This window comes from Scatophagus argus, chromosome 13, assembly GCF_020382885.2.
Source record: "Scatophagus argus isolate fScaArg1 chromosome 13, fScaArg1.pri, whole genome shotgun sequence".
Lineage (NCBI taxonomy): Eukaryota > Metazoa > Chordata > Actinopteri > Scatophagidae > Scatophagus > Scatophagus argus.
In genome coordinates, this window is record NC_058505.1 from 5401592 (window position 1) to 5427725 (window position 26134).

A 26134-nucleotide genomic window follows, 5' to 3' on the forward strand; every position below is an offset into this window, starting at 1 on the left:
GTTCACGACATTTCAGCTTGGGCCGCACTTGTGGCCGGTTCATTAATTAAAACACTCAGCTGCTGCTCACCTCCATCTAAGCTGCGGGACATGTTGTAGCGTTTGCTGGAGGAGCGTTCGAAGAACGGAGCAGGTCTGATGATCTGGGAGCTGGCCCTGCGTGTCTGAGCCTGCGTTCTGCCGCTGTAGCGAAACTTGGAGCCGAGGCTCAGGAACTTCTTGGGGGGCGCCTCGGGGGATACGAGCCTGTCACAAGTTACAAGCACCAACATTAATCAGCCCAGAAATAAAAACACAGATTTAAGCTATGCGCAGCACAAGATTTCAACTCCTACTCATTTGAATAGTCTCGAGAGAGCCCTCAGGCCTGGCTCGCTACTCAAAAGAGCCCAAGAGACCATTTTTTTAATCCTTACAGCAGCACAAAACAGCTTTGCGTGTCGTCCAAATGACAACAACTACGAACAGTCTGAACACGGTTTCAGAGTCACCACAAAGACATCATCCATGGATATTATCACTGAAGTCGTGTTCATAAGAGCAGCATTACTGAGAAAATAAAGCAGTTTGTGATGGTGAAAGTCACCACATCTCACTGATAAGTTAGATATCTTTTTTTTTTTTAATTAATTAATAACATCCCTAAGGCAGCTTTAAAAGCCGTTTCCCGTCGCAGACAAAGCTTCCCTGTTTCTTACCTGAAGAAGGTGTGGTGCTCGACACAGACCTTCCAGAGCCTTTTGGCAGCGCGATGATTTGGAAGCTTGAAACCAATTGTGCTTTCAAACTGCTCAAACTGCAACAAGGACAAAACACTGTGGTCAGAGTCACTGCGGAGTTAACTTTGACCTTGTTTATTTCTAACCTTTCACTAAGTGCTTACAGCTGCTTTTGCAACAAAAATAAATAAATAAAATTGTTGAATTTAATCCTGTCTCAATACGAGTCATTTAATCAACTCCTGATTCCGTGTTCCAAGCCAATATTTATATTTTCCTCCACAGTGCAGCTGTGCAGGGCCCACTAGCAAAGCTAATCCAGTTTATATAAGATCTGCAGCATCACAGTATTTCTTTTACGTAATATCAGTAAAGACACGGATGTCAGTGTGGATCTGTCGGGCCAGGATACTTAAGACAAGAACAGGATGCTGTCTCTTCATCTCCAGAAAATTCAGAACTGGAAAATGCTGCAGAGACAGAAGCTAATCTGACAGCAAGATAAATTCCCTGATACTGACCTGAACACATCAAGCATGAACTTCCCGCTAAATAAATGCTGTTTAAATAAATACTATTTATTTAGCGGCACTCTGTTCTCACCTCGCCAGGCCGAATCTTGATGTAGAAATTGTTCCTCTTGTAGGAGATCTTGAGGATTTTGGGCCAAGCGAACCTGTTAATCCGCAGCCTGTCTCTGTAGATGAGCAGGCCACTTGCACAAACTCCCAACATGATCTCCACGCCTTCAGAGTCCTGGGAACAACACACACACACACACACACACATAAACAAGTTCAATGAAATCCCTTTCACACAGTGTGTCACTTCAGTAACACAGGATGCCTGACAGTCTCAAAGAAGAAGCCACTTAACACTAAGGTTGCTCTTCTTCTTGTGTTCTGCACAAATCTACGGGATACAGAGGAGGTTTAGGAGCCAGTGCACAGCAGGGTAAAGTAGAATTTAACAGAGTAAAGTTTGTGATAATAACAGGGTAAAGCAGGCAGGTGGAGAGTGGAATCAGGCATATGACACTCTAATCTTCCCTACGCAGGCTGTGGTGACGCTGAATACAGACTCAAGGCGCACTGGGTGGCAAATAGCAACAGTGAAGTCTTGGGAAATGGTGGATGAAGCACAAAACGATGCTCTTCACTGCACAAAGCGTGAGATGAGCAGGTGAAACCAATGGTGATGTGGTGTTGAGAGGGAAGCGCTGGTCCAAAGCAGTAACAGTCAATCTTAAGTAACAGCTGGAATGACAACTTTTGTATATAACCATGCACATGTAGAAACCACGCACACACACACGCACACAGGTTGGCATATGAGATGCAGCCTCTTACCTCTCCCTCAGCTGGAGCCAAGCTTTCATAGAGACTGCCTACCAACTTTGCATTTAATGAGAGAGGAGAGAAGACATATATTTTTCTTGTGTATCAAAACTGACTCAAATATCCAACACGGAGCACTGACGTCTGCTCGGTTTGATCAAAGCCGCCTCCTCATCTCTGTCATCTCCTGCAGTCTGATCTAAATCTGCAAAGGCAATATCCTCTCCATCGCTCACATCTAGACCCATTTTGACTTTCAAAGCGCTTTTGATAACTCATTGATATCAAGAGTGATGACAGCGGTCCCGCCGCCATAATCCAGCCCTCTCTTTACTGCTTGTGTTCTAATGATTTGTGTTTGATCCCATCTGGCCGCTGGATTAGAAACCGCCAGCCCTTCTATCCCTCCACTCTTCAGCACCCAAATCCACAGAGGAAACAGTGACACAATGTCAGTCGATCAGGGAAACGGCGGTGGCATGTTAAACTGAGGCATTACTGCGGCAGCCGTGATGTTTTTGAAGCAGCGGTGTTGTGGTGGCAAGCGACACTTTTGACTGCGTGAGTGGAAAGCGTTAGTCTCATCTTGCATAAAAAAAAACAACAAAAAAATTAAATCAAACATTTCATTTAGATATTTACACCTTTACTGGAGTCATGAATGACATTCTCATGCACCGATTCAGTGAACTACTAAAGGGAATCGTTCAGCATTTTGGGAAACATTTGCCTCCTTGTCCAGAATTAAATCTGAGGAAAGTTTCTACTCTTCGTGTATGTAAAATATGAAGCTACAACCAGCAACTCTTTAGCTTAGCTTAGCATAAAGACTGGAAACAAGGGGAAACAGCTAGCGGGGCTCTGTCCAAAGGTAAAAAAAAAAAAACAAAAAACAAAAAAATCCAACTGAAACACTTGTAAAGCTCACTGACAAACTGGTCTGTGCACTCACAAAAAGGCAATAAAACCGTCAGTAAGACCAAAACATATTTCTTGTACACTTGTTCCATTTCCCCAGTCTTTATGCTAAGCTAAGCTAAGGACTTCTGACTGCAGCTTTATATTTAGCATACAGGCATAAGAGTGGTGTCAATATTCTCATCTAAAGCTGATAGTGACGTGTTACCTTAGCGTGGTGGAGGTCCACGCCGTACATGGAAAGCTTCTTGGCGTTTTCCAGGAAGTGAATCTCTGCCTCAGCTGGTGTCATCCCCCTAATATAACAGATCAGACACGGTCAACAAGAACAAGTACAGAAAAGACTGATTTGATGCCTCCTGACGGATGAGAAAATGCGACACCTGAGACACAGGGTCCAATAAGATCTAAAACACGGATAATCCACAGTTTCAGTGTGTAAAAGCTTTTGGAAAATGGCTGTTTTATGGATGTTTTTAACAGAGTACCATGAGTGCATCCATTTTTAGAACAGATGGTCTTTAGAGAGACCCCTAAGCCTTGCACTGACATTTCCTCACTGGGCAAGCAAGCACAGCATCAAATTACACACAAATCATTGTCATACAGGCACAATGAAGGGCTCAGGCAAAGGAGAGCCAGCTACATCCATTTACAGGAAGACACAAATCCAATGTCTGGAGGCAAGTTGCCTTTCAGAGCACATTATTATTTCAAGCTGTAAACTTCACTCAGGTTGACTGAGAGGCTTGAAGTCGTTAGATTTCAAGGCTTAAAGGCCCTGAATACCTATTTTCAATCTACTTAATATTCTGAGAAACATGCGATCAATTGATTTCAGTCAATGTTAAAGGGTTGTTTCACATGATAGATTTAAAACTATAGGAGTTTAGCAACTTTCAAATCAAAATCTGGTAACAGTTTTGGGTGTTTTGCTTTGCTTTCAACCCACTGTCAGTCTGACCAAAACGAGCCCACACATAAAGCAGAATAGCCTGAGCTTTGCCTTTTACATTTGATTTTTCTGTGCCCTCTTACTGTCTAACCATCAAAATCCAGATGAGAGAAGCTCTGAGTCGATAAAAATGTTGATATGCTTATGTCAATTGCTTGCTATTTCCTCACTCACCCCGGCAACCTCTACAAATTTTGACTTTTGTCTGCTATTCAGTCTTTTCTCAGCTGCATACATAACTGAATTGCACACTGCTGTCAGGTCCAGGGCAGCTCGAGCTCAGTATAAGTAAAGTTAAAGAAATGATGCTCAGACTAACTTGTAGGTCTTGTGGAGCTCCATGACCTTCTCCTCTAGCTCTTTGGTCTGGTTGGGTGCGAAGCGCAGCTCGCTGATGTAGTCGCTGCCCAGTTCGTCTGGGTCGTAGTCTCCCAGCTCAGACTGCACTGTGTAGGAGCCCAGGACCGTGTGGGTGGCAAAGGAGCAGGGCAGACGGCCTGAAACCACATCATCTCTCAGCTGCAGACACAGGTAGTACCTGAGACAGAAAGACAAGACGGTTACAATTCACCTCCATAATCTGTTATCATTTCTTTAGGCACCCAAATCAATAAAAATGAAAGTCAAAAGTCCAGTTATGAGAAGGACTGATGACTGGTGACAAGTAAATATCACATTTGTTCTAAATTAGCTTCTTGCTCACCTTGTGATGTCCTCAGTCAGCTGGGAAGGATCTGGAGGGTAAAACTTAACGTTGAAAGCGAAGTTCCAGGGACCAGCTGAGATGTAGAAAGAACATTAAATTACAAAAAAATTGCTTTTTTATTTGCAAACACGCAAAGCTGGCTGTTGAGGGCCAAACACTTGAATGGCTTTAACAGATTATTAGACTTACTCCTGATCTGCTTCTTCAGCTCTTTGGAGGGGTCTAGCCAGTTCTGCAACAAACATAAAGCATTAATCACCAGTTTGCGATTCAGCTGGCTCAGAACCGAACTTCCTGAGTGATTCACTGTCTCTTTCCTTTGAAACAGGATTTTAATCAAACACTGCTGCTGTAAAACAAACACTACACTACCGAACACTGTCATCTTTTTCCTTCCTCCTTAGTTTTTAACATTATTCAATATCATATGTGACTCTAAATATATAATTCATATTGCTGTTTATCCTACTAACAACTCCATAAAAGTTGCTATCAGCATCTTCTGCATGTTCCTTTACCTTCTGATTCTCTACATCTCTGTATGTGATGCCAAAGTAGTCCTTCTCCAGGAGATTGAGGTGTTCACAGACTTTATCAAAGAGCACTTGGCCCTTGCCTCGTTTCTGTGGGAGAAGAAAAAATGCATTCAACACAAGTTACGGTGGAATCTTTTTTTAGGATGTCGTTTAAAAAGGATCACACCATCAGAACTCAATCAGGATGTTATCATGAATGAGAGGAGAGTTGTGCAGATATTTCAACTCTTTTCAAGATCAAAGATTATTAAATCTGCACAAATATAAAAGTTAACTACTAGAGATTAAAGAAAGACATATTTGCTATTTGTTAGAAAGATTTTCACTGAACAGCAACAAGAAATTAAGACTCAGCATGAAGATGCAGCTCATCCCAGTGCAGCAAACCCTCAATCCTATCAAGGGATCATAGGCCAGTCTGGATTGATATCTTCAATGAAAAGCATGATGGAATGAACAAAGCTTTGCACTCTTGAGCTCAAGGTGAACATCGGTTAAGCGAATGCTTAAAATTAAAAACGGCCACACATCTCCATCCGTCTCTTTGTCATCGGCTGGAGCTCAACCCCCCCCCCCCACTGGAGGAGCTCAGTTCCCAGACTCATTTGGCCAGCTCATGTGATGTATTTAAGGCCACAACACGGATGCACAGAGCCGAATCCGCGTGACTGGATTTATCAAAAACCACAGCCACGCCTGGTCTAACAGCAGGACTCTGAACATATCTATGCAACTGTTGCAGGTCTATTATTAAACTATTTATCTATAATTAAAATAAACAGTATTGAGCATGCATAGTCATGTACTTTGGAGGTAGGACAAAGACATGAAGCTAAACTAAAGGGATTTCCAAAAACATGCCTAATATACACAGTATTTTTATCTCCCTCTGCTGAGGGATTAACACCCTCTGAAGCAAAATGGAGGGGAAAAAAAAGGAAACAATTAGCACAGACATTTTTCCCAACGGAGGAAACTGAGTTGAGCTGGGAAACTACAGGGTCAGGAGGGGCAAAAATGTCATATCCTGACATTCTGGAGCAGGTCAAATAGGACTGGGAGGAGGAACTGAAATCACCCGAGGATCGTCAGCCCTCACTGTGTACGACACCAATATCTGACCTAGCTGATGTGTGGACTCCCACTCGACATGATTGTGCCTTACTGGTTGCCATGACAACTCATCTCATAAGCGAGCAACTAATTAGGCGTCTTTTTGTTGCCTCGCTTTTTACTCGTGATTTTTATTTTTTAGGAAACCTCTTCAGTCGGAGGGAAAATTGTAAAAACACCAAGTCATTGTTACTGTGATTGTGAGTATTGTCCAACTACCAGCATCATTCAGGTTGTGACTTACGCCTGCTGCAACAATTGCCACAGTTCGATTTTGTACCCGTGCTGATTATAAAAGGTGCCTGATTCTGCCAGGTTGAGACTGCCGATCAGGCAGAGCTGTGGCTCAAATGAATTTAGTGCATTTATTCCCATCTTCTGTTCTCTTCTTCTTGTACTATGGGTGTGCAGGTACTCTCTGGATTATAATTTTGGATCCAGCTTTTATCCCACTGAGGTTTCTGTGGATACGTCAGTATTTTTCAATTAACCAACCAACCGAATCTACAAAATGCTCCAAGTTATGAGTTCAAATTGCTCATATTGTCCAATCAAAATTCCAATAATTCAAATCAGATAAAACACATACCTTCATATTTCTAAAGCTATTGGAAAAACTGAATGTGAATTTTTGTCATTTTGTTTTGCTTGATAAATAACTTAAAAATCTGATCATTTAATTATTTTGGCATCAGACAGATGACGGGCCTCCTGCAAAAGCTGGTAAAATGTGTGCGAGTTGCTTTATGAAGAAACGGGGAGCTTCATGAACAGATGCGAAAGGAAAAACTGGACAGATATGTCAATCAGTTAAGTTTATCTGTTTCGTCTTTCTTTCTCTACCTGTTCCTTCTGGTCACATCCCCTCTAATGCACTCTAATTTGTGGTCTGCTCTCGGTATTACTCATGTCGTCAGTGCTGGGACAAAGTGATGCGGGGTCAGACTTTTGCCATTAAGACTCAACCTGGCTGGCCTGGCGGGGAGGGGATTACAGGTTAGTAAGCAGATGGGACAAGGTTTACTGAATTCTCTAAACTTGCTATTAGACACAAATGCACACTAAACTGTGATGTTTACATTACCAGAGATTAGCCAAATTAATAACATTTACTATAAAAGGATATACCCCTTGGGATGTGTCATCTTGCTTTCAAAAGGGCTCCAACAGATTAAATGATAATCAAGCAAAAAGTAAAGAAAAAAACAAAACAAAAACAAAACAGTAAAAAACTGAAACAATTACAGGCATTTAAAAGGCCAACCTGTGAGTAATAATGCTCTCCTGAAGAGCAGAAACAGAAGTTAGAACAATGTTTTGGAGCTTGTCTCTCATTAGGGAGTAGAAGTCATGATACATCTCAGCCTTTGCCAGATTAATTTTAACCACAGCTTTTGAATCTGTCTCTTGCAAAGTCCCAAAACTTAACGCAACTGTAGTGTCACTCTAAAACGATGCACTTTCCCTCTAACACACCTGTCGCTTGGTTGGGATGACTCATTTTACATTTGGATAAAAGATAGTGCCTTGAAGCATACTTTATGCAGATATTTAGCTTCTTTTAAAGCATGAGTGCATCTCCAGGAGCACATGCACCTGGATTACCAGCACTGCAGAAACCTTCTCTGTGCCCGCCTTAAGGGCAGGAAGTCCAAGCCCTTATTAAACATTTATCCCACAATACTGCCATAAAGAAGATTCTATTAACAGGGATGTTGTGATTTCAATTCCACACCGAAAATCTGCAACTCTCCCAGAACCGAGGAACAACAACTGTACGTTCGTTTATACAGGATGACATTCCCATCTTGAACCCGCTGCGTAAAAGACTGACCCTTATTTCCAGACCGCCGTCCTTAAGAACAGTGGGACATGGAGTAATCATGCCAGCACACAGAGTCAGTGACACTGATTCCCTCCAACAAATGCCCCCATTTCGCAGTCACAAGCCTTCACCACCAAAACAGTCGGCTAATCCCTCTCTAACCAAACCCCTGGTGGGGAGGAATCTGTTCAAAAGGAGATTTGGGGAGGAAGGTCTCCTACTCCCTGTTCCAAAGTCTTATGACTTTGAAAGAAAAAGAAGAAGAAAGAAAAAAAAAGCTCAACTTTCCATTGTTAACAACGAAATGTCAAATGAGTTCAGTATTCAAATTTATTCCTGAACTCATGTTCCAAGAGAAAGAATGACTGTTGATGGCAGAAAGAAGCTATTATGCTGCGGTGCTCCGACACTCACATTTTCCTCGACTGATTGCGGGCTCTGGTTGCATGAGTGAGTGAGAGTATTTCTGAATATTGGATGCTTATTGGATGCTTAAAAAACTTTACATAATCAATAGTAATTGTTTCACTGGAGGCTACACGGTGCTGCGTAGTTACAAAGCAATTTGACCTGACAAAAGACTCGTGAGACTGACTGTTAAATCAGCACGGCTTTATACTGATACAACTCAATCTCGGCAAATTACATTGAACACATTTAATTTGTGATATCACTCTTTTACTACACTGTCCACCCCAGAAATGAATGAATCCATCCAACACCCTCCCTCCTCGTCTCTCATACTAACCCATTATGATTAACAACCAGCTCACGCTCTATTTCTCCTTCGCACAAAACATCCCATTTCCATATTTAATTTTGCACATTAGGATAAAAGCCACACTGCTGGGGTAGCAGTATTGCACGCTTCACATTTACAACACAAAGACACATGTTCCTCGGTGATTGTTGGCTCTGCTTTCCTCATAGGGTTTATTTCTGGAGAGCGGAAGAGCTTTGAAGTAAGAACTTAACATTTAAGAGGCGTTGTATGAATACTGTATTTTTTAAATGTTTTTCTTCCGTCAAGACAGCACAGAGAAGCTTTGGAGAGAAAACAAATCCCACAAAGCAGTCCGACTCAATGCAAATGTAAATGTGTAGTGAAATCCATGAAATCCATACTTCTAAAAAGGGCTGTCAAAAAAATACAGTTTATTTCTGTGTTAATACAACAGGCCGAGTATCATGAGGCTGGTACACAGGGGAATCCAGCAGCAGAAGGCCAGTGGTGCTTATTCAGCTATCAGTGATAAAAGTTTCTGTCTTCTGTCAAATATATTTTTAACGTTTCTAACGCTGAAACGGTGCCACATGTTGCATTACTTGTTAATCGAAACGGATATAACTTCTCCATGAACACTCTTATTTTGTTTTTGCAAAGGGAAGTGATTAGAGTTTTACTTTGTATGCACTAAGCATAATAATAATAATAAAAAATTAAATTCGGCTTCCTGAGTAAATAAGATAAGCTGCTACTGAAATTAGCAAAGTGAAAACTGAGTTGATTTGCAAACTTAAAAAAACTGCTTAAACCTGAAATTTTAAGTGTATCCAGTGTGTCCCCTTCCCATGTAACGATGTTTATCGGTGTGGTTCCCGTCGAATCATTGACTCTCACTCAAAGACACGTCCACAGGTGGACAAGCCAAGCTACGGATGAACGTTGTCACTCATAATCAGTAAATTAACTAAGGAGTACTTGTTCTACATAAAAGTCACTGAAGAAAGAAATAAGACATTTCAATACTGGTGTGATTATAGTCATTATAGACTTAAGAGAGTATCATTAGTGCTGCTGCATTGATGACAGCCAATTCAAAAAGCCAAGTGATACAGCAGCAGGAGTTTCATTTCGAACAACTGTATAAAACAGAAAAGCTCTTCTACAAATCGGTTTAGCCTGAAAACGAGTACAGCCCCCCCCCCCCCCCCCCATTATTAAATAGTACTAATACTTTTAGTCTGAGACAGCCCTGCTGTTAGTAATAATTTTAATAAATTTTCAGTCTCAGTGCTTCGATCTTTCCTGAATGTATTTTTTCCTTCTGATTAATGACAGAGAAATGAAGAAGCCAGGAAGAATATTTTTCCAATCTCAAACTGAGTGTTGTTCTAACTGGTTGGTTAAAATGTGAAAAACCGTGTAATCAAAGATTGACAAGGTCCCCGTTTGCATCCCTCGACCACCACCTGCAGTCTCTCACCTCCATATTGAGTGTGTAGTCGGAGCCATCGAGCAGGGTGACTTTGCACTGCATGATCTTCACTTTCTTCACTCCTCTCAAAGGAGACCTGGACAGACGACTGGTGGATGACCTGTGGGACACCTGGTCCTCGTCCTGCTGCTCCTGAGAGAGAGAAAAATAACATTAAACATAACATTTAACAGTGATCAGCTGTCAGATATTCTTGTGCTGGACTTTTCCGTTTTCCCTGTTGAACGCGTTAGAACAGGAAGACGTCTCTCGACATGTCAAAAAAAACCTAAAAATAGAGACTGAGTGAATGTAATCTGGCCCCACTGAGAAGAGCTCGAGGTGTACTGCTATTTTGTCTTAAATAGAGAAAATCCAATTTTCCACTTGGCTGAAAACAAAGCCTTTCCTCACTGACAGAAAAAGAGGCCTTTGGCTTGCAGATATTTTTCCTTCTTAATCACGCCCGAAGTGGTTTTAAAGCGCCTTTTCATTTTAATATTAAAAATTTCTTATCTTGTGTCCTCAGGCTACATGCAGCACATTGTGCATACCTAACAGAGCTTACGCAAACCAGTTCTTCCTGTTGGCACCATTACAATGTCGTGATTAACCGTACAAGATAATTACTTTCACCTTTAGGGAGCATGAGGATGAAAGTAACAGGAGGATTTAGATTCAAAAGGTACTGAAGGATGAATTTCAAACACAGACGGAAGATTGACTGAAGAAAACGTGCACCACAGATGTATAAAAATCAGGGCAAAAAAAACCCCCAAAAAAACTGTAAACTGAAGCCACTTCATTCATATGTGCACCCTGCTGGAGCAGAGAGGTTTCTCAGCCTGAGCATGTGTCTGGAGGAAAGGCTGACAGCGCTGTGACAGAGTGCTGCGATTTCCCTCAGCCTTGTTCCTGCCAGTTCACACAGGTCTGACAACAGCAGAGCGTCACCCATCGTCCACAGAGTGACACTGTGACGCCTGTTTAATGCAGACAAGTCGTAAGGGACCCACTTAATGATGCATCGAACTTGTGCAGAGACTTGTGCAACTTGTGCAACAGAACATCAGTCACATTTTGTCATTTGGACCTTCAAATTATTTCCTGCTCTCTCGGTTAGACAGACCGATGGTGGTGTAAAATGAAATGAATTTGTTTGGGATAATACTGTGTCTACCAGCAACAATTTTAATGACAGCCAACAATCTGGTTTTCTGCCACACACTGAAGATCAAATCTGTTTGCATGCATGCTTTTCTTTCAACTAGTAAATCAGGGAACAAGCAGGGATCTACTTTTAGTCTGAGACAGCCCTGCTGCAGTTTGGAATCACAGGAAATCCAATATGTAGATCGATTAGATAGTGAGCCCTGAAGGTTGCATGTGCCAAAATCTGCAGATAAGCACTTAGTCTTGAGATCACTTCAGGAGATCCATTCGCTGCCGCAGACATAATGTGGACAGGCTGCAAGCTGCTCTGCTCTCATGAACAGAGATCAAATATTTTAACAGACACTAAACTAAAGGTTTGCTATTCTTCTGTACAAGAATGTTAAAAGAAATGTTTAATCCAGAAGCCTGCAATTGCAGCATGTGTGTTGTTTTTGTTAAATTTAAGAGCAAGTAATTCTCAGGTGGCAGCTGTTTATGTGCCAAAGTGGAGAGAAATTTAAGATCAGCTATCTTATAGGAAAAAGAAGACATGTTCTGCATTGCTTTAAGAGAAACATTTGGAAATGAAAGATGCTTTTTGCATCAAATGTCTTCCTTGTGGGCAATGGAGCCAACTGTACCACATAACTGACATCTGGTTATTTGTGAAAGTGAATTTCCTGTATCCTGACTGATCAAACTGTCGCAGGCCGTTTATTCGTGTTGATATCACTGAGATCTCAAACCGTGAACTGTCCTGAGGTTTAACTTCAGTAGCTCGGTTCGCTTCCTCCTCCCACAGCTGTGCGAAGTGAAGTTAATCAGCACAATCAGCTGACGTAATGCTCCGTATGAAAACATCCACTTCGCAATCTCAGTTTCACCACGATCCCAGAATAAAAGCACTGGCGGGGAGCTGGCTGAAAGTTTACAGGACTGCAACCACTATTGAGAACACCGAGGTCATGTCGTCAGCATGTTGTTTTTTTTTTGTTTGTTCATTTCCATTTTTCTACACAAAGGCACAATTCATCCAGGAGTGGGATGAATGGTGTGTAATGTTTTCTCAAATTCAAGCCTGATCTAAACGGATATGTACACCATAAAAACACCCTAAAATAAATTACTGAAGAGTTTCATATGAGCATGGCTAAAAATGGAAGAGTATGTTAGAAGGTTAATGATTTTGTGTCACTTCAAGCTGTCAAAGACAACCGGTTGGATCGTCCTCTTGTGTCTGTGGTTATGAGGAGGCTCACCTGTTCTTTCCTGGCCGGCGTGCTGTGTCCGGCGGCGGCGGGGAGCTGCTCCGGCTGGTTCTGAGGCGAGGCGGGTTCGGCCGCTGTAGCTTTTCCCTTCTCTGCCTCCTTGTTCTCCTGCGGCTGCTTGGCCTCCGAATCTGCCCCTGATTCAGTTGTCATGGTAAATCACGCTGGAGTGGAGGAAAGAGGAGGGGACAAGAGCAAAACTAGATGAGTCAGCTGACTTGTTATGAATTGATCTACTGTCGCTTTTCGGCCTCATGTAGCGATAAGCTCCTCTTCCGATGCAAATGCAGAGATGTGGATATTGTTTGACAGCAGAATAAAAACTGAAATTAATGTAAGTGGCTTAGGTGCACCCAAGCCCCGTTTCCAATCTCAAGAGTGTCAGCAGCTGATAAAGGAAAGTGCTTTGACCGCTGGTGCCCTGACATCCGCAATATATTATACAATATACAGCATAGCTTCTTCCATAAACTGGTTTGAAACACCCTCATCATGCAATTCAGGATTATTTTCACTATCTGACAATTATTATCTCCCTTAATCATTTGGTCTGAGCAGGTGACTGAATAAGAAGGGATGCACTGTGCCTTTAAAAGAACAAACGTTTCAGATACACAAAATCCTTATCTACCGGTTGTCTAGACGACAACTTGTTAAATGTACTTATTACTTTGAATTTAAATTTTTTGGTTAACTGATTAACATTACAGTCGATAAAATGCTGTAAAATAGCGAATCCATTACTGCTTCCTAAAGCCCAAAGTGTCATCCTCAAATTGTGGATAGATTTTCTGTTGATGGACTGATTGGGTCACCTCTAGGGGAAAAGAAAATCAACTAAACAGAAATAAAAAGATTAATTAATGGAAATAATAAGAGCAGTTTCCTCACTGTTGCACAATTTCTGTCACGTCCCAAAGTTTCTCTGCAGAGTATTTACACACAGCCGTGTCACGCTGTGTCTTACGTTGCATGACCTTCTCCCGTTGTGAATAACAGCATACCAGTGACAGATGGGGTCCCAAGGGTCTAAAACTGGGTAATGAGAGGAAACATCTAATGGTCAGTTTTGCAAAACAAAAATGACAGATAGGACGGATCGCACTGGGGGCCCCTTGTGCAAACCACAGCCACAGGCTTTGACATCGGGATGTGGGGTTTGAAGGGCGTGTGTGTGGGACAGCAACACTGGACCTCTGCTACACAGAGTCTGGGGTTTGTAGTATGGATGCTTGTCATTCTGCTGTTGGCCTGCTTCTCCCTGGGCTCTATTTATAGAGGCCATGTTTACTCCGGGGTGGAAGGATTCAGGGGAGGACCTCTGACTTCCAGCCATGACGACGGACACCAGCCTCTGGATCAACAAAAGCAACACTGTGGGCTGAGGTGAACCCCTAAACTTTTGACCACTACAATGGAGAGCTATGGTTGCAAAAAAAAAAAAAAAGTAATGTAAAAAAAGTATGGCAAAACAAAATGAAAACCACCATTATTGATTATTTCTAAAGCCACAAGTACGAATCTGCCCTTTCTGGCCAGATTTGTAATAAGAAACCCAAGTCTCAGTCAGAAAACTTCAAACATTCTTGAAGGGTTTTCCACAAACTAAATTTGGCCCACATGCCCAACTCCATGTGTCCTGCTGTGAGAAGCCCTAGCAGGCACACAGCAGGATTGTTAACAGCTGGACTCCATGCCTATATCATGCCTCCAGGTTGTTAGTACGTCTACCACTGTGGGAGATGCATTACTTCAAAATACTTGAGCTGAAATGAATATTCATTCATCCCATAGGTGTGATTATTAGTGCGTAGACTCCACAAATGAGAATAATGCAGAATGATACAGATCTTAAGTAAAGCCAAAGGGTAATTCATCTTTGCTAATGAGCTGTGGGTTTGAATCCCAGTGGAAGGACTGAAAACAGGATTACATTACAAAGCCAAATCAAGCTTTGCCAATTGAGAAAAAAACCTTCAGAATACAGTCGTTCTAGACTTTACGTTACTTCTGCCTTTGCTTTCACAGAAGTCAAGAGCATCAATGCAACATGCTGATCAAACTCTTTCTAAGGTTCAACTTCAGTAACTTCAGGGTGCTATAAAAAGGCCATTAAGATTACAGCAGTAACGCATGCAGCGAATGAAGTGATAACGTGACGTCAAGATCCAAAGTCCAACTCCAACTCAACCAAAATTCCATCAAAACCTCTCTGCAGCTCAGCAATCAGCTGACACATGATGGCTGCACAGATAACCTTTGCTTCCATTAACCCTGTGATGAAACAGGAACTATGGTAGGATGGGAAGAAAGGAACATCTTAGCACCATAGAAATGGAGGAAGAATACATTCAGTCACTGGTGACAGGCACTCTTCACAGGGCCACACAACAGCCCACACAGTAGCCTTGTGTGTGGCCTTCACCATGGACTGGTACATACATTATGCATTCAGAAAGCTGTATTCACAACTCATTTAGCACCCTGGATTACTGCGAGAATACAGGAGCTGCTGCAGTAAGATTCAGCACAAGGCAAATCTTATCACCTTCAACACACTCAACTGGTGTTTGGTTTTGTTTTTACCAGCAGAATCCACAGGCACACAGAGGTGGAGTTCAGTAGCATTTTATCACATCCACATATCAAACCTGAAACTTCCCGAATCAAAGATGACCAATCACCTTTCGTTCCCCGAGAACGAGGTGCTTTCAGTGGCAGCCTCATCAATGTTCACAACCTGAACTTACAACCTAAAGATAAATAAATAAATAAAGAGTGCGGAAAGATAAAACATCTGATAAGAGATTTGTTTGCATCATGGTTAAACAAATCCAGGTATTCTGCAGGGTCGAAAACGGCGCCCTAACAGGAGGTGGTGCGTCTGTTTTTCTTGCAGCAAAAAAGAACAATAAAAAAAGAACTGAGTACAAAACCCACAGTGACTGAAAAGAGGAAAAAGATTGAAGAGAAACTCAAAAGAAACTCAAACCTCGTCCACAGAAAGCGCAAAAATTACAACCACGAGCACTTAGTGTCAAAGATGTCATCACATTTATTTGCCACATTACCACATTAAAAACCAGCTTCAAGGCCTGATGGAAAGCATGTGTCTTTTGCTGATATTCTCACTGATGTGGAAACCGTCTATCTGCTTGTCTACATCCAGTAACTAACCTTCCTGAGAAGAACAATCCCATCATTAATAAAACAATTCCATTTCTTCCTCCCAACAGAAATCAAACTAACCCACAGGTTAATCAAACCTGCTGTCTGCAACTAAACAAACCAATTCAATCAGAAACCAAATCACAGTCAGGCAGACTGGTGAGACAAGCCACTGCAGTGGATAGTCATGTCCATGCTAAAAGCTCAGCAGAGGTTTATCAGTATGCATCTACATTACATAATTGATCGCTGACACTAAATGCTGTGCTGCCTGCCCCACACACGCAGGCTCCCATTTTTCAGGTCCATTTGTGACTGTAATGCACACTGTTGGAAAATGGCCTGTGCACATGGAAACGCACACACACGCACACCCACACACTCTGTCAGGGGAGGATGAGGGACTGCCATCTGTGCTGAGTGCCATTAGCTGAAGTACACCACAGCTGGGCCTATCCATGCAACCCTTGCCCCATAACCCTGCTGCTGGGGGCTTATGGAGGTTACACAGAGGGAAATGGTCGGCGTTTTTTGACAAGTCAGGGCCCATCCCGAGCAGGCTGGCCGCATATGATGTGACCGCTCTACATGGCCGCAAGGCTGACAGCTGTCACACACAAACCCAGCTACTGTAACGGGATACCATGTGGCTGGTCTGGCTCCTCAAATGGGACACCTCTGCTGAGGGGTTAGGTGCTTTCAACTGACCTAAGCTCCAAACAACAAACACAAACGTTGATATGTTTTGTCAAGAATGTGACGCTCCACTGAGGGCAACAGAAGGTCCATTCCCAATATTCACTGTCGTTCGATATTTACATTCAGTGAAGACTTAACAACAGTGACTTATAATAGATGCAACATTAGATTTAGCTCTGTGTGCCAAAATGAATGGCAGCCACTGGTGAGAAGCTTTCACAATAACAGAAAGCACATTTTGTACAGCTGCAACACTGGGCTGATAAATTGATTAATCAGCATTAGTTTTGATTAGCCATTGATGAGTCATTTTCCAAGCTTACAGTGCATCATTTTCATGTTTCAGCCTCTGCAATGTGAAGATTTGTGGTTTTCTTTGTCTTACAGTGGAGTAAAGCTAATCTATTTGGCATCTGGATAATTTTTCAAACAAAACAAGACATTTTAAGACATCACCTCGGATTTTAGGAAACTGTGATGGACATTTTTCACTAGTTTTTCAAATAATCGCTAATTGCAGCCCGGGAATTCTGTAAACCTGTAAGATAAACATGATTCGCGGTATCATCCCCCACAGAGCTCACAGTCGGGAGTGAAACAAGAAAGAGTGGAATGACCAGAGCTAAAAATTTAACTGGCCTGGATGGCAGATGAGGTGGCAACAGTGTGATACTGGCTGCCGTGTCTTCATCTGATCGTGAGTCCATGTTAACTGGTCTAACAAGCAGCACGAGGAACTAAATGTTAGTCTGACTAGTGACTGACCAAGCTAACAAGCTACAAGCTAGTGACAGAAAACTGAACTGTGCTTCACACGGGTACAAAATGTTCCTCAACGACATCTCACATCTCAGCACACTTCAGCCCAACTCTTAAAAATTCAAGACAGATCTGTTTTCCACTCCAGTGGGTTCAGCCAGAAAACTCTCCGGCTCTGGAGCAGCACAAACACAAAATTGAAAAAGCGATCAGACCAATTCGTTTAGAGAGCCAACAAAGAGGGCCGACCAACCAATTAAACAACGCTTAAGAAACCCCAAAACCCTGTGTGACAAACCATTAAAAATGTAACATCTGTGACTCAGCAAAACATCCAAACACTTATTAGTGTAGGAGTATTGGGGTAGAGACATATTTTCACGTACATTTAGTTGCCAGTTTATTAGGCACAGATAACTAAAACTAATACTGTCCAACACAACAGTCCTGTTTTTGAAAACTGATCTCATTCAACTTCACGGTCAGTACGTGTTTTTGAACTGGTTATTATTTAGCTCACCTTCCTTGACATGAACAGGGTGAATATAATTGATTAGCTAGCCTTATGAGCCACTGCTAAAATGGCAGGAGAATTTCCATGGCAGCAGCTGAAACAAAAAATGTCTTTGGACATTGGAACATTTTTTTGATTCAATAGCCGTCTCAGAGGGTTTTCATCCAGTCCTTGTTACGATTTTCAAAAATCCTTTAATTGAACCCCCGTACACTGAACCGAACAAGACACTCAACTCGTAACATGAAGGTGACTCCAAGCTGAAAGCACTTTTTGCTGAGGAGGCCATAAATCCTGTCAGCTTGCTGCATTTACATTCCTGGCATTACTGTCTTCAGAAGTAAAGACGTTCAGGGACAAAACAGACAGACAAGTTAAGTTGTTACTGTTATCTCGACTTGACTGTGCGCTTCATTATGCGACGTGATCAGCGGGGCTTTGCTGGCGTGCAGTCACTTAAGGTCAGGGTTGGTTTCCTTGAAAAATAGGCACAAACATCACCAGTTTATTAGGGACTGAGAAACAGTTCCTGGCAGATATTTATACTGGTGTCGGTCAAACCAGTATATGCAGCTACTTTGGCCACAAAGGGAAAATCCCCTGTTAATGCGTAGGATTAGAATAAAATCTTGGTAGCTTGATGAAGAGCTAATAACTTATTATGCAGTGATCGGGACAGACCAAGAGGGATTTTGCATTTTCTGAGATTAACTATACCAAAGGTAATCAGGAAATCAGCTATAACTTGATCACCAATCATGTCTGGAGGACATCTTACTGTTAAAATGGTGAAAACTATAGCGAATACTCACAACTGAGAAGCAGAAATCAAGTCAGCGTTCAATGCTCACGTTTTACAAAATGACTGGTATGGTTACTGATTTTCGAAACAGTTGATTAACTTTCTGTTGATCAACTAACTGATTAATCAGTTTATAATTTCATAGCTATACTACATAGATTGGGGCCTTTTCTGGCATACAGCTTCAGTGGATGGTATAATGTTCAAAATCATAGGTAAAGCATGTAAAATATAAATCTAATCATCCTTGCTAACCTTTTATAAACAAAATTAATGATGGCTGTTGTTTCTATGAGAGATGCAAGGTGTGTTCTTTTTCATTAAAGCAGCACATTCTCACATTTGAGGACATTTGAGTTCTTTAAAAATTATTTCTTTTGATTATGTGATCATCAAACTGACTTTTGGTTATTGTTCCTTTAATTGATTAACTGTTGCAGCATTTATAAATATGTATCTTCTAAAATCTACTCCTACACTCAGTATTGGCCTTTTCTTCCATTTAAAGAGCAGTCAGTTTGAGCTGCTGGTATATTGAGTTTCTGACACTTTTGGCTATAAAATGCAAATCATCCTTGTGGACCTTTTACAGGCAGAACCGATGAAAATAGGTTGTTTCCCTTTACCTCAACACGACTCCACTGCGTCTCTGTGGTTCTTTCTGATTATTTAAATCTAATTAAATATCATGTCGTCTACCATTTCTTACTGCGTTACTTTGACTCTTCCGTTATTCTTCTGGCTACTCTCTGCACAATAAAAGAGGTCTGTAATATGAGACCGTCTGTTTTCCACTTGTACTGTGTATGGCTGTCTTGTTTTAACGAAGTGCTTGGATAAATAAAAAAAGTGATCATGCAGTGATCTAATCATATTACTGATAGCCTTTCCTCGTTAAGGAGAAGGGATGGGGAGTCTCAGGATAGACACTGCCAATATTAAAGTCTAATAAAACGAATTTCTCATGTTTGGCTATAAAAACTGTTGAACTGACTTGGTGGTTCATCCCCATAAAGCCACAATATTCCCTCAGAATGTGGGATAACAAATACTGAAGCGCTTTAGCAGCTTTTCCAGCAAATGTGGGACAGAAAAGATGCCAGCGTCCCAACACACAGTTAGCAGGTCAGAGTAAATTTAGGCTGCGATCAAAAGGTGCTCTCTCACTGAATGAACTGCAAACGAGGCCCACAACACTGCTGCCACCGCCACAACAGCTTACTGTGCATCTTAATTAAATTGTCAAGTCAGACCAGGCCAGGCCATTGCATTCCGTGCCTTCAAGGATGTGAGGATGCTAAAAGGGGATCCGGACCGTGTCATCCTTCCCCTGACCACGCCTTCCGCACTGCAGATCAAAAACACCCCAAGTATGTCGTCTTAACGTCCGCCGATGTCATACTTTTAATCCATTATTTGTCTTCAGATGTCACCGAGTCCGCCAGTGACTCAGCGCTGTCCTTCACTGGTGAAAAACACGGCGGGTTAAAGGTTGGAAAAAGCATCTCTAACGTGTTGGTTTCACCCATTTTCCACTTTCCCCCCCTCCTCCTCCTCCTGTCTCGAAACTGGAGCACGTTAGCCGACTGAGCCCTGAGCGGTTTGTTTCTTTGAAACATCAGTCCAAACCTTGACTTTTTAGCTAGCAGAATAGCAGCCGCTGCGGACCGCTCATTCAGCAGAAAAACATCACACATCGCCACAAATGTTACAAACAGAGAGGCTACACGCCCAAAAAAAACCCAAAAAACAGCGGGATAACCCTCCTCTCCCCCAAATAAAACAAAATAAAATAAAATAACCAGGTTAGGACCGACGTTTCCGACATGCTAAGCCACGTCCGCTCGACTTTTCCGCCTGAGCGAATACAGTTGGACGCGTATCTTAATGTTAATTATCTGTCATCGGCCGGCTGCTTGTTGTGGTCCAGACGACCAGAAATACGGCAAAGAGAGGAAATATCACGACAAAACCGATAAGCGTGCATCTCTCGCATGACAGCCCTACGTGTGAGATTAGAAGAAGAAGAAGAAGAAGAAAGCGGCAAAGGGAAAAGGTTCGTTACCAGGTAAACCGTCCTCGTCCAGCTGGCTATGCGACTTGAGCTTCCTGACAGCGGTGCTACTCTGCTGCAGTTCCCCCCGCTCCAGCAGCCTATCAAACTCCACCATGCAGCTGAGAGTAGAATTGTGGGATATCAGGACAGCCGGGGCATTATTTCAGCAGCACACCCCCCCACCCACCTCTTTTCAACACACACACACACACACACACACACACACACACACACACACACACACACACACCATGGTAAGTGATGGCACAAGGTTTGTTGTTTTACTGGGAATAATCTCCCCTCACAAGGAAATGTGGTTAAATAAAACTGAATCAATGGTGGAATGTAACAAGGTACATTTACTCAACACCAAAGCACAATTTTGATGTCCTTTACTTGAGGAAATTCTACTCTACGGTGCTTCATGTGAATTAATTCTTCTCTTGCATAGAAATATGGTCTTAAAAAAAACCCCACCAGAGCTAAAAATGATGAGTCGATTGGGATTTGGTGCTTTTCTCTCACTGAACTGATTATCCTTGCACTGCTGGTTGGACAAAACATGCGATTAGATGACATCGACCTAAAAATGAGTCAGCATTATTAAGGCTAAATCAGGAAAGTAACCAGCATGTTAATCGAGGAGGCAAATAACTTAGCTGCAGCCATCCACACCACACATCAATGCAGACTGGACTCAGAAGACTACCTGTACATTACTTATACAAAACAACCACAAAGACAAATTTAAATAACAAAACAAAATCCTAACTGCCCATCATTGTTTACAATTAAATTTTGTTTAGCTTTGTTAATCCTCACAGCATGTGAAGTATGAATGAAAACAGACTGACAGAAGGCATTCTTCTGCATAATACAGCACTATGACTTACTTTTACAGTACATTGTGCTGCTAATACTTCCAAACAATGTAGGACCTTCACTTTGAGCATTTCTATTTCATTCTAATATTGCTATTTTTACTTCCACTGAAGAACTCGCATATAAAACATTAGAACTTCCTTTCCTGAATTTCAAACAGACTTCTCAAGGACTTACTGACTGTCTACACCCAGTCTGGTGCGCAAAAACATAATTCAAGCCATATTAAAACGAACCAACAGGGAGCAACACATCTGCTGCCCTCCTCTACTGCAGGTACACACACGTGGGTGCACACAAATACATAAAACACAGACAGAAAAGCAAGTTTTTAATTAGTGTCTGGGTTGTTCCCTCTCGGGATTTGTGGGTTTTGCCTCCCAGTGGGAACCTGACCTTACTCGGTCACCCATTTGACTCTTATTTCATCTAATTGCTTTCATGCTCTAGTAGTATACCACATGCCAACACTTACTGTACCCTATGCAAATATAAACACACAGTCCTGCACGTTATGGCATCCGAGACTTTTCTGCTACAGCCGTACACAAATTCCCTAAATAGTAACGGGCACATAGCGGGCATGCTTTGCAGATAGTACGGGGTAACTGTAATAACACACACACACACACAGTGCAGCTCTTTCGTACAGAAGCCAGACAGCTGGATCTACAGCTTGCAGCTAATTGCAGCACAGCTCATAAAACAAGCTCAATGACAGCGAGGATGAACGTTTAACACCGAAGACGTATAATTCACGTTGGAATCTGTGTGGTGATTTAGCCTAAATTCCATCAACACCAACTTTACAAACAACCATCAGCGAAGGGAGTGAGGGATAGAGCTGCAGAAGGCTAACAATAGATGTAACAAAATATTCCTGTAACCCTCAATGCTGGGAGGAGAAATAATAGCTGAGGAGGGCTGTAGGAAGGTCAGATTTCTCACACTGACGCTGAAAGAACTCATTTCCATTGGTGTGGTGGCGTCAGAGCTCAAAGTGAGAAAACACAACATCTGAGTTCGCATAAGCTGATTTTCATGTACATGTTTTAACACTTTATGATTAGCAGCTGGTAGCCTTTAAGCAGCACAGTGAATCCAAGTAATTAAACAAAATCATCCAAGACGCTTGCGTTCATTTGGCCTTAATGCCACGACATCACAATCTGCTACCTCCTCATATTATTTCCACATTACAATTCCTAGTAATGTGAAACCTCTTAACTTACATGGCAATAAAGTCTTTTCTGATTCTGATTCTGATAAACCTCTGCGGTAAAAGTCATGACTCACTATGACCATCAAACATTAATTTCACATGCTGCGATTTCTACCACTTCTCAAAAGTTTTTTCGCTTCCTCCTTCATTTCTGCAAATGATAAACTCTGCTTAGAAATCAAAAATGAAGTGACACGTGCATCACTGCAGTATGTCTCTCCCGACAATACAATCTGTAAAGTAAGCAGTACAAACCAACGAGGGTGTCTGTTCTCTGCACAGACAAACAATAGTTATCTACATTTAGAGCTGCTGGAGTCTGGCGCAGCTTTGTCAGGACCCGACTGATCGTCTGAGACATCGTCTGGCCTGTGGGTGGTGACTGTGCGCCTTTAACACAGTAAACAGTCTTAGACTGGAAATGAAGAGTTACTCAACAGTTAGTCTCCAGAGGAAATATCAGCGTACAGACACTATTAAAAAAGAACTGCTGACTGCAACGGAGCTTTAATTTATGAATGTTTTCTGCAGAGTTCTGCAGATGTCAAATCGGGACACTTTGATCTCCAAAACGTGTTTCGAAGTGCTTTATAAAAACAAAGCAAAAGCTTGGGAAAGAAAACAAAAGACACAAGGCAGCTTACGTTAGCAGGCCTTTAGTATCTAGCCAACCCGGCCGAGTGGAGAGCACTTGACATCAACAACATTTGTCTCCCGTTTGAGCGTATGAACTAACCAGAAAACCCTATTTGGACAAAAGACAATGAACTTCATCACTGAAGAACTCAGATGGCAGTTTGCCTTGAAGCCGCAGTGAGTAAAGCAAAAAACCAGTCCCTGACCAAACAAGCCTTTTTTAGCATTGACATTTAGATCGTCAAGGCAGGTTAAGCAGAGTTGTAACTGAAAATAATATGAATGTTGGGCCGATCCCGTTTAGGCCAGCCACCTTCGGCTCGTCGCAACAAGAGGTGGTTCATGTCATCTCATCCAAGTCTGATGGAACAGATAAGCTTCAATCTTAAGACCAGACAGGCAAAAGCAAAACTAGAACAACGTGGACACAGAGGAGTTGATCAGTTGACTGAAAGGAAATTGAAAGGATTAATCATTATTAGTCAGTTTTAAAGCAAACATGTCCAACAATTGCTGGTTCCAGATTCTTTGGTGCTTTTCTTTGTCATTTATGACAGTAAACCAAGAGTCTCTGAGTTTTGGACTGTTTATTTGACAAAGGAAAAGATCTGAAGACGTCTCTTCAGGCTCTGGGAAAATTAGACAGTTTTATTTCTTTTAGCCTAAATAATTAATTTAGTGTGAAAATACTTGGCAGATGGATCGATAGAGAAAAATCGGTCACTTGTGTACCTCAGCTCTAATCCATTTTTATTGCTGTGCAGTTGGCTTATTTGACCTCCTGTGCTGGGAATCTGCTGCTCACACTCTTATATCCAACAGCATTGTTTTAGTTTTGTCAGTCTGGAGCACAAAAACAATGGGCTAATAGCTGATGAAAGCTGCAGAAGGTTGCCATGTGTTGATTTTCACCGGTATCAGCAGCACTGCCAAAGCTTTCACGTTAACAAATCAAATGAATGGTTTTACAGAGCAAAGACAGCATGAAAAGCAGGCTGACGTCATGGTTTCAGTCCTTTTAAAAACCGCAATAAATTCAAACAGTCATTACGTAGGTTGCATGGGCACCACTTAGCCTTTCTGATAACTGAACCGCTGGAATATGACAGTCATAGCAGATAAATATTAAACCATGCATCATTTTTAATTTCCTGTTATTTTTGTGTAATATAAAACAAGCAGCAGGCCATCCTGAGCACAAGTGAGTAACTGCTGACCAGTTTTATTTTGTTTTTTCCTGTCTGGTGCAAGTCTGCTGTCACATGATTTCAGCTTAAGTTTTTATTTTTCCCTTTCGCGAATCTAATGTCTCAATGATGACGTCCTTATTGAAAGCAAAGCTCGACTTCACTGGAGGTAATGTGCTTAAATCATAGTATCACCCACTGTGTTTGACTGACAAGCGATCGACAGGAAGTTTAGGTTAAAGGGAAAAGCGTAAATCTCACAGATAGCTGACAGTTTAAGGAAATGTTTGCACTAAGAGATTATAGAAAGACAAACCTCTACAAAACTTATCTCACAATCTGAGCTTCTACGGCCAATGATCCTGCACTCTCTGTATGTATTGCGAGATGCAGATAAGTGTGAGTGACTCCACAGAGCCTTCAGAGCAGCTCTTGCTCAGCATAATGATTAATACCACACAAGACACTCAGCATGTGATCTCTGGACTCCACTTAGCTTATGTGGCTGCTTAACCCTTCACTTTTTTCCTGCTGTGTGCAGAAACTTAGTTCCTGTGCAGATCATCTGCTCTGATGTCCAACCTTGAACTGAAGTTGACTGTAACAAGTATTAGCATAACTGGGGAACACAAGGTTGAATTATACTGAGTTTAAATAAACTTAGGTATGAGAAAAAATCATTTCATCAATAATCAGAGGTTTCCTTTAAAGATCTTTCCGCAAGGACGTGTTTTAGGGGGAAAAAAACACATTTGACTCTAATCTAAATCAGCAAGTCCTGGTGTGTAAGAAAGTGTGTGTATACTCTAAAATCAGTAACCTTATGAGCCTCATTACAGCAATCCAATTTCCAGTGCTGCAGTCAGAATAAGCAAGCTGGTACTTCATCAATACATAATTACACTGAAACATGTTCCTTTGCAATACATGGCAAATCAGCCATGTGATCCAATTTAAAAAAAGAAAAGAAAAAGAAAGAAAAACCAAGTCAAAGCCAGCAGTCCCTGCCACCCCCGGGGTCGGGGGAAATTAATTGCTTAGTTAAAAAGGATCTCTGTCCAAACACCGAATCACATCTCCATTTTGTCTTCACTGTTTCCCCACACGGACAAACACCACAAACAGGGACATCAACAGCCCCTTGATACACTAGATGATACATATTGCATTTATGACAACATATGTCACCCTGAAATGAAATCATTGCTAATTAACGTTCTCTCGGGGCTGACGCTCTAATCAAAAAACCTTTCATTGACCAATATATGAATCCATTATTAAGAAGGGAGTCTAAATGGCTGTCTTTTTAATTGTTGTTTGGAAATTACACTTTAAACCCAATGAACTTAAAGTAAATTGGCGCCAGCTCTGCTTTCTTCTTCCACCCATCACAAACCAAATCCACTATCCCCTGCTGTCCAGCTCTACTCAGCTGTAAATGCCTTCACTCCCCAAGGGCGGCGGGTCAACAAGCATACA

The 26134-nt window shown here is 41.8% G+C and overlaps 1 protein-coding gene across 1 annotated transcript in view; it reads right to left on the reverse strand.

The window, feature by feature from the left end:
* The window catches only part of epb41l3b (erythrocyte membrane protein band 4.1-like 3b), a 46668-nt gene that overhangs the window by 14966 nt on the left and 5568 nt on the right, over nucleotides 1-26134 (reverse strand). Inside the window, exons 2-12 of the mRNA XM_046407648.1 lie at nucleotides 20738-20847; nucleotides 12722-12894; nucleotides 10317-10460; nucleotides 5154-5258; nucleotides 4825-4867; nucleotides 4633-4708; nucleotides 4249-4467; nucleotides 3183-3270; nucleotides 1323-1475; nucleotides 699-796; nucleotides 71-246 (exon numbers count right to left, since the gene is read on the reverse strand). Coding sequence (XP_046263604.1) covers nucleotides 71-246; nucleotides 699-796; nucleotides 1323-1475; nucleotides 3183-3270; nucleotides 4249-4467; nucleotides 4633-4708; nucleotides 4825-4867; nucleotides 5154-5258; nucleotides 10317-10460; nucleotides 12722-12883 — 1264 coding nt within the window. The 5' untranslated portion in view covers nucleotides 12884-12894; nucleotides 20738-20847. The remainder of the gene's footprint in view (nucleotides 1-70; nucleotides 247-698; nucleotides 797-1322; nucleotides 1476-3182; nucleotides 3271-4248; nucleotides 4468-4632; nucleotides 4709-4824; nucleotides 4868-5153; nucleotides 5259-10316; nucleotides 10461-12721; nucleotides 12895-20737; nucleotides 20848-26134) is intronic.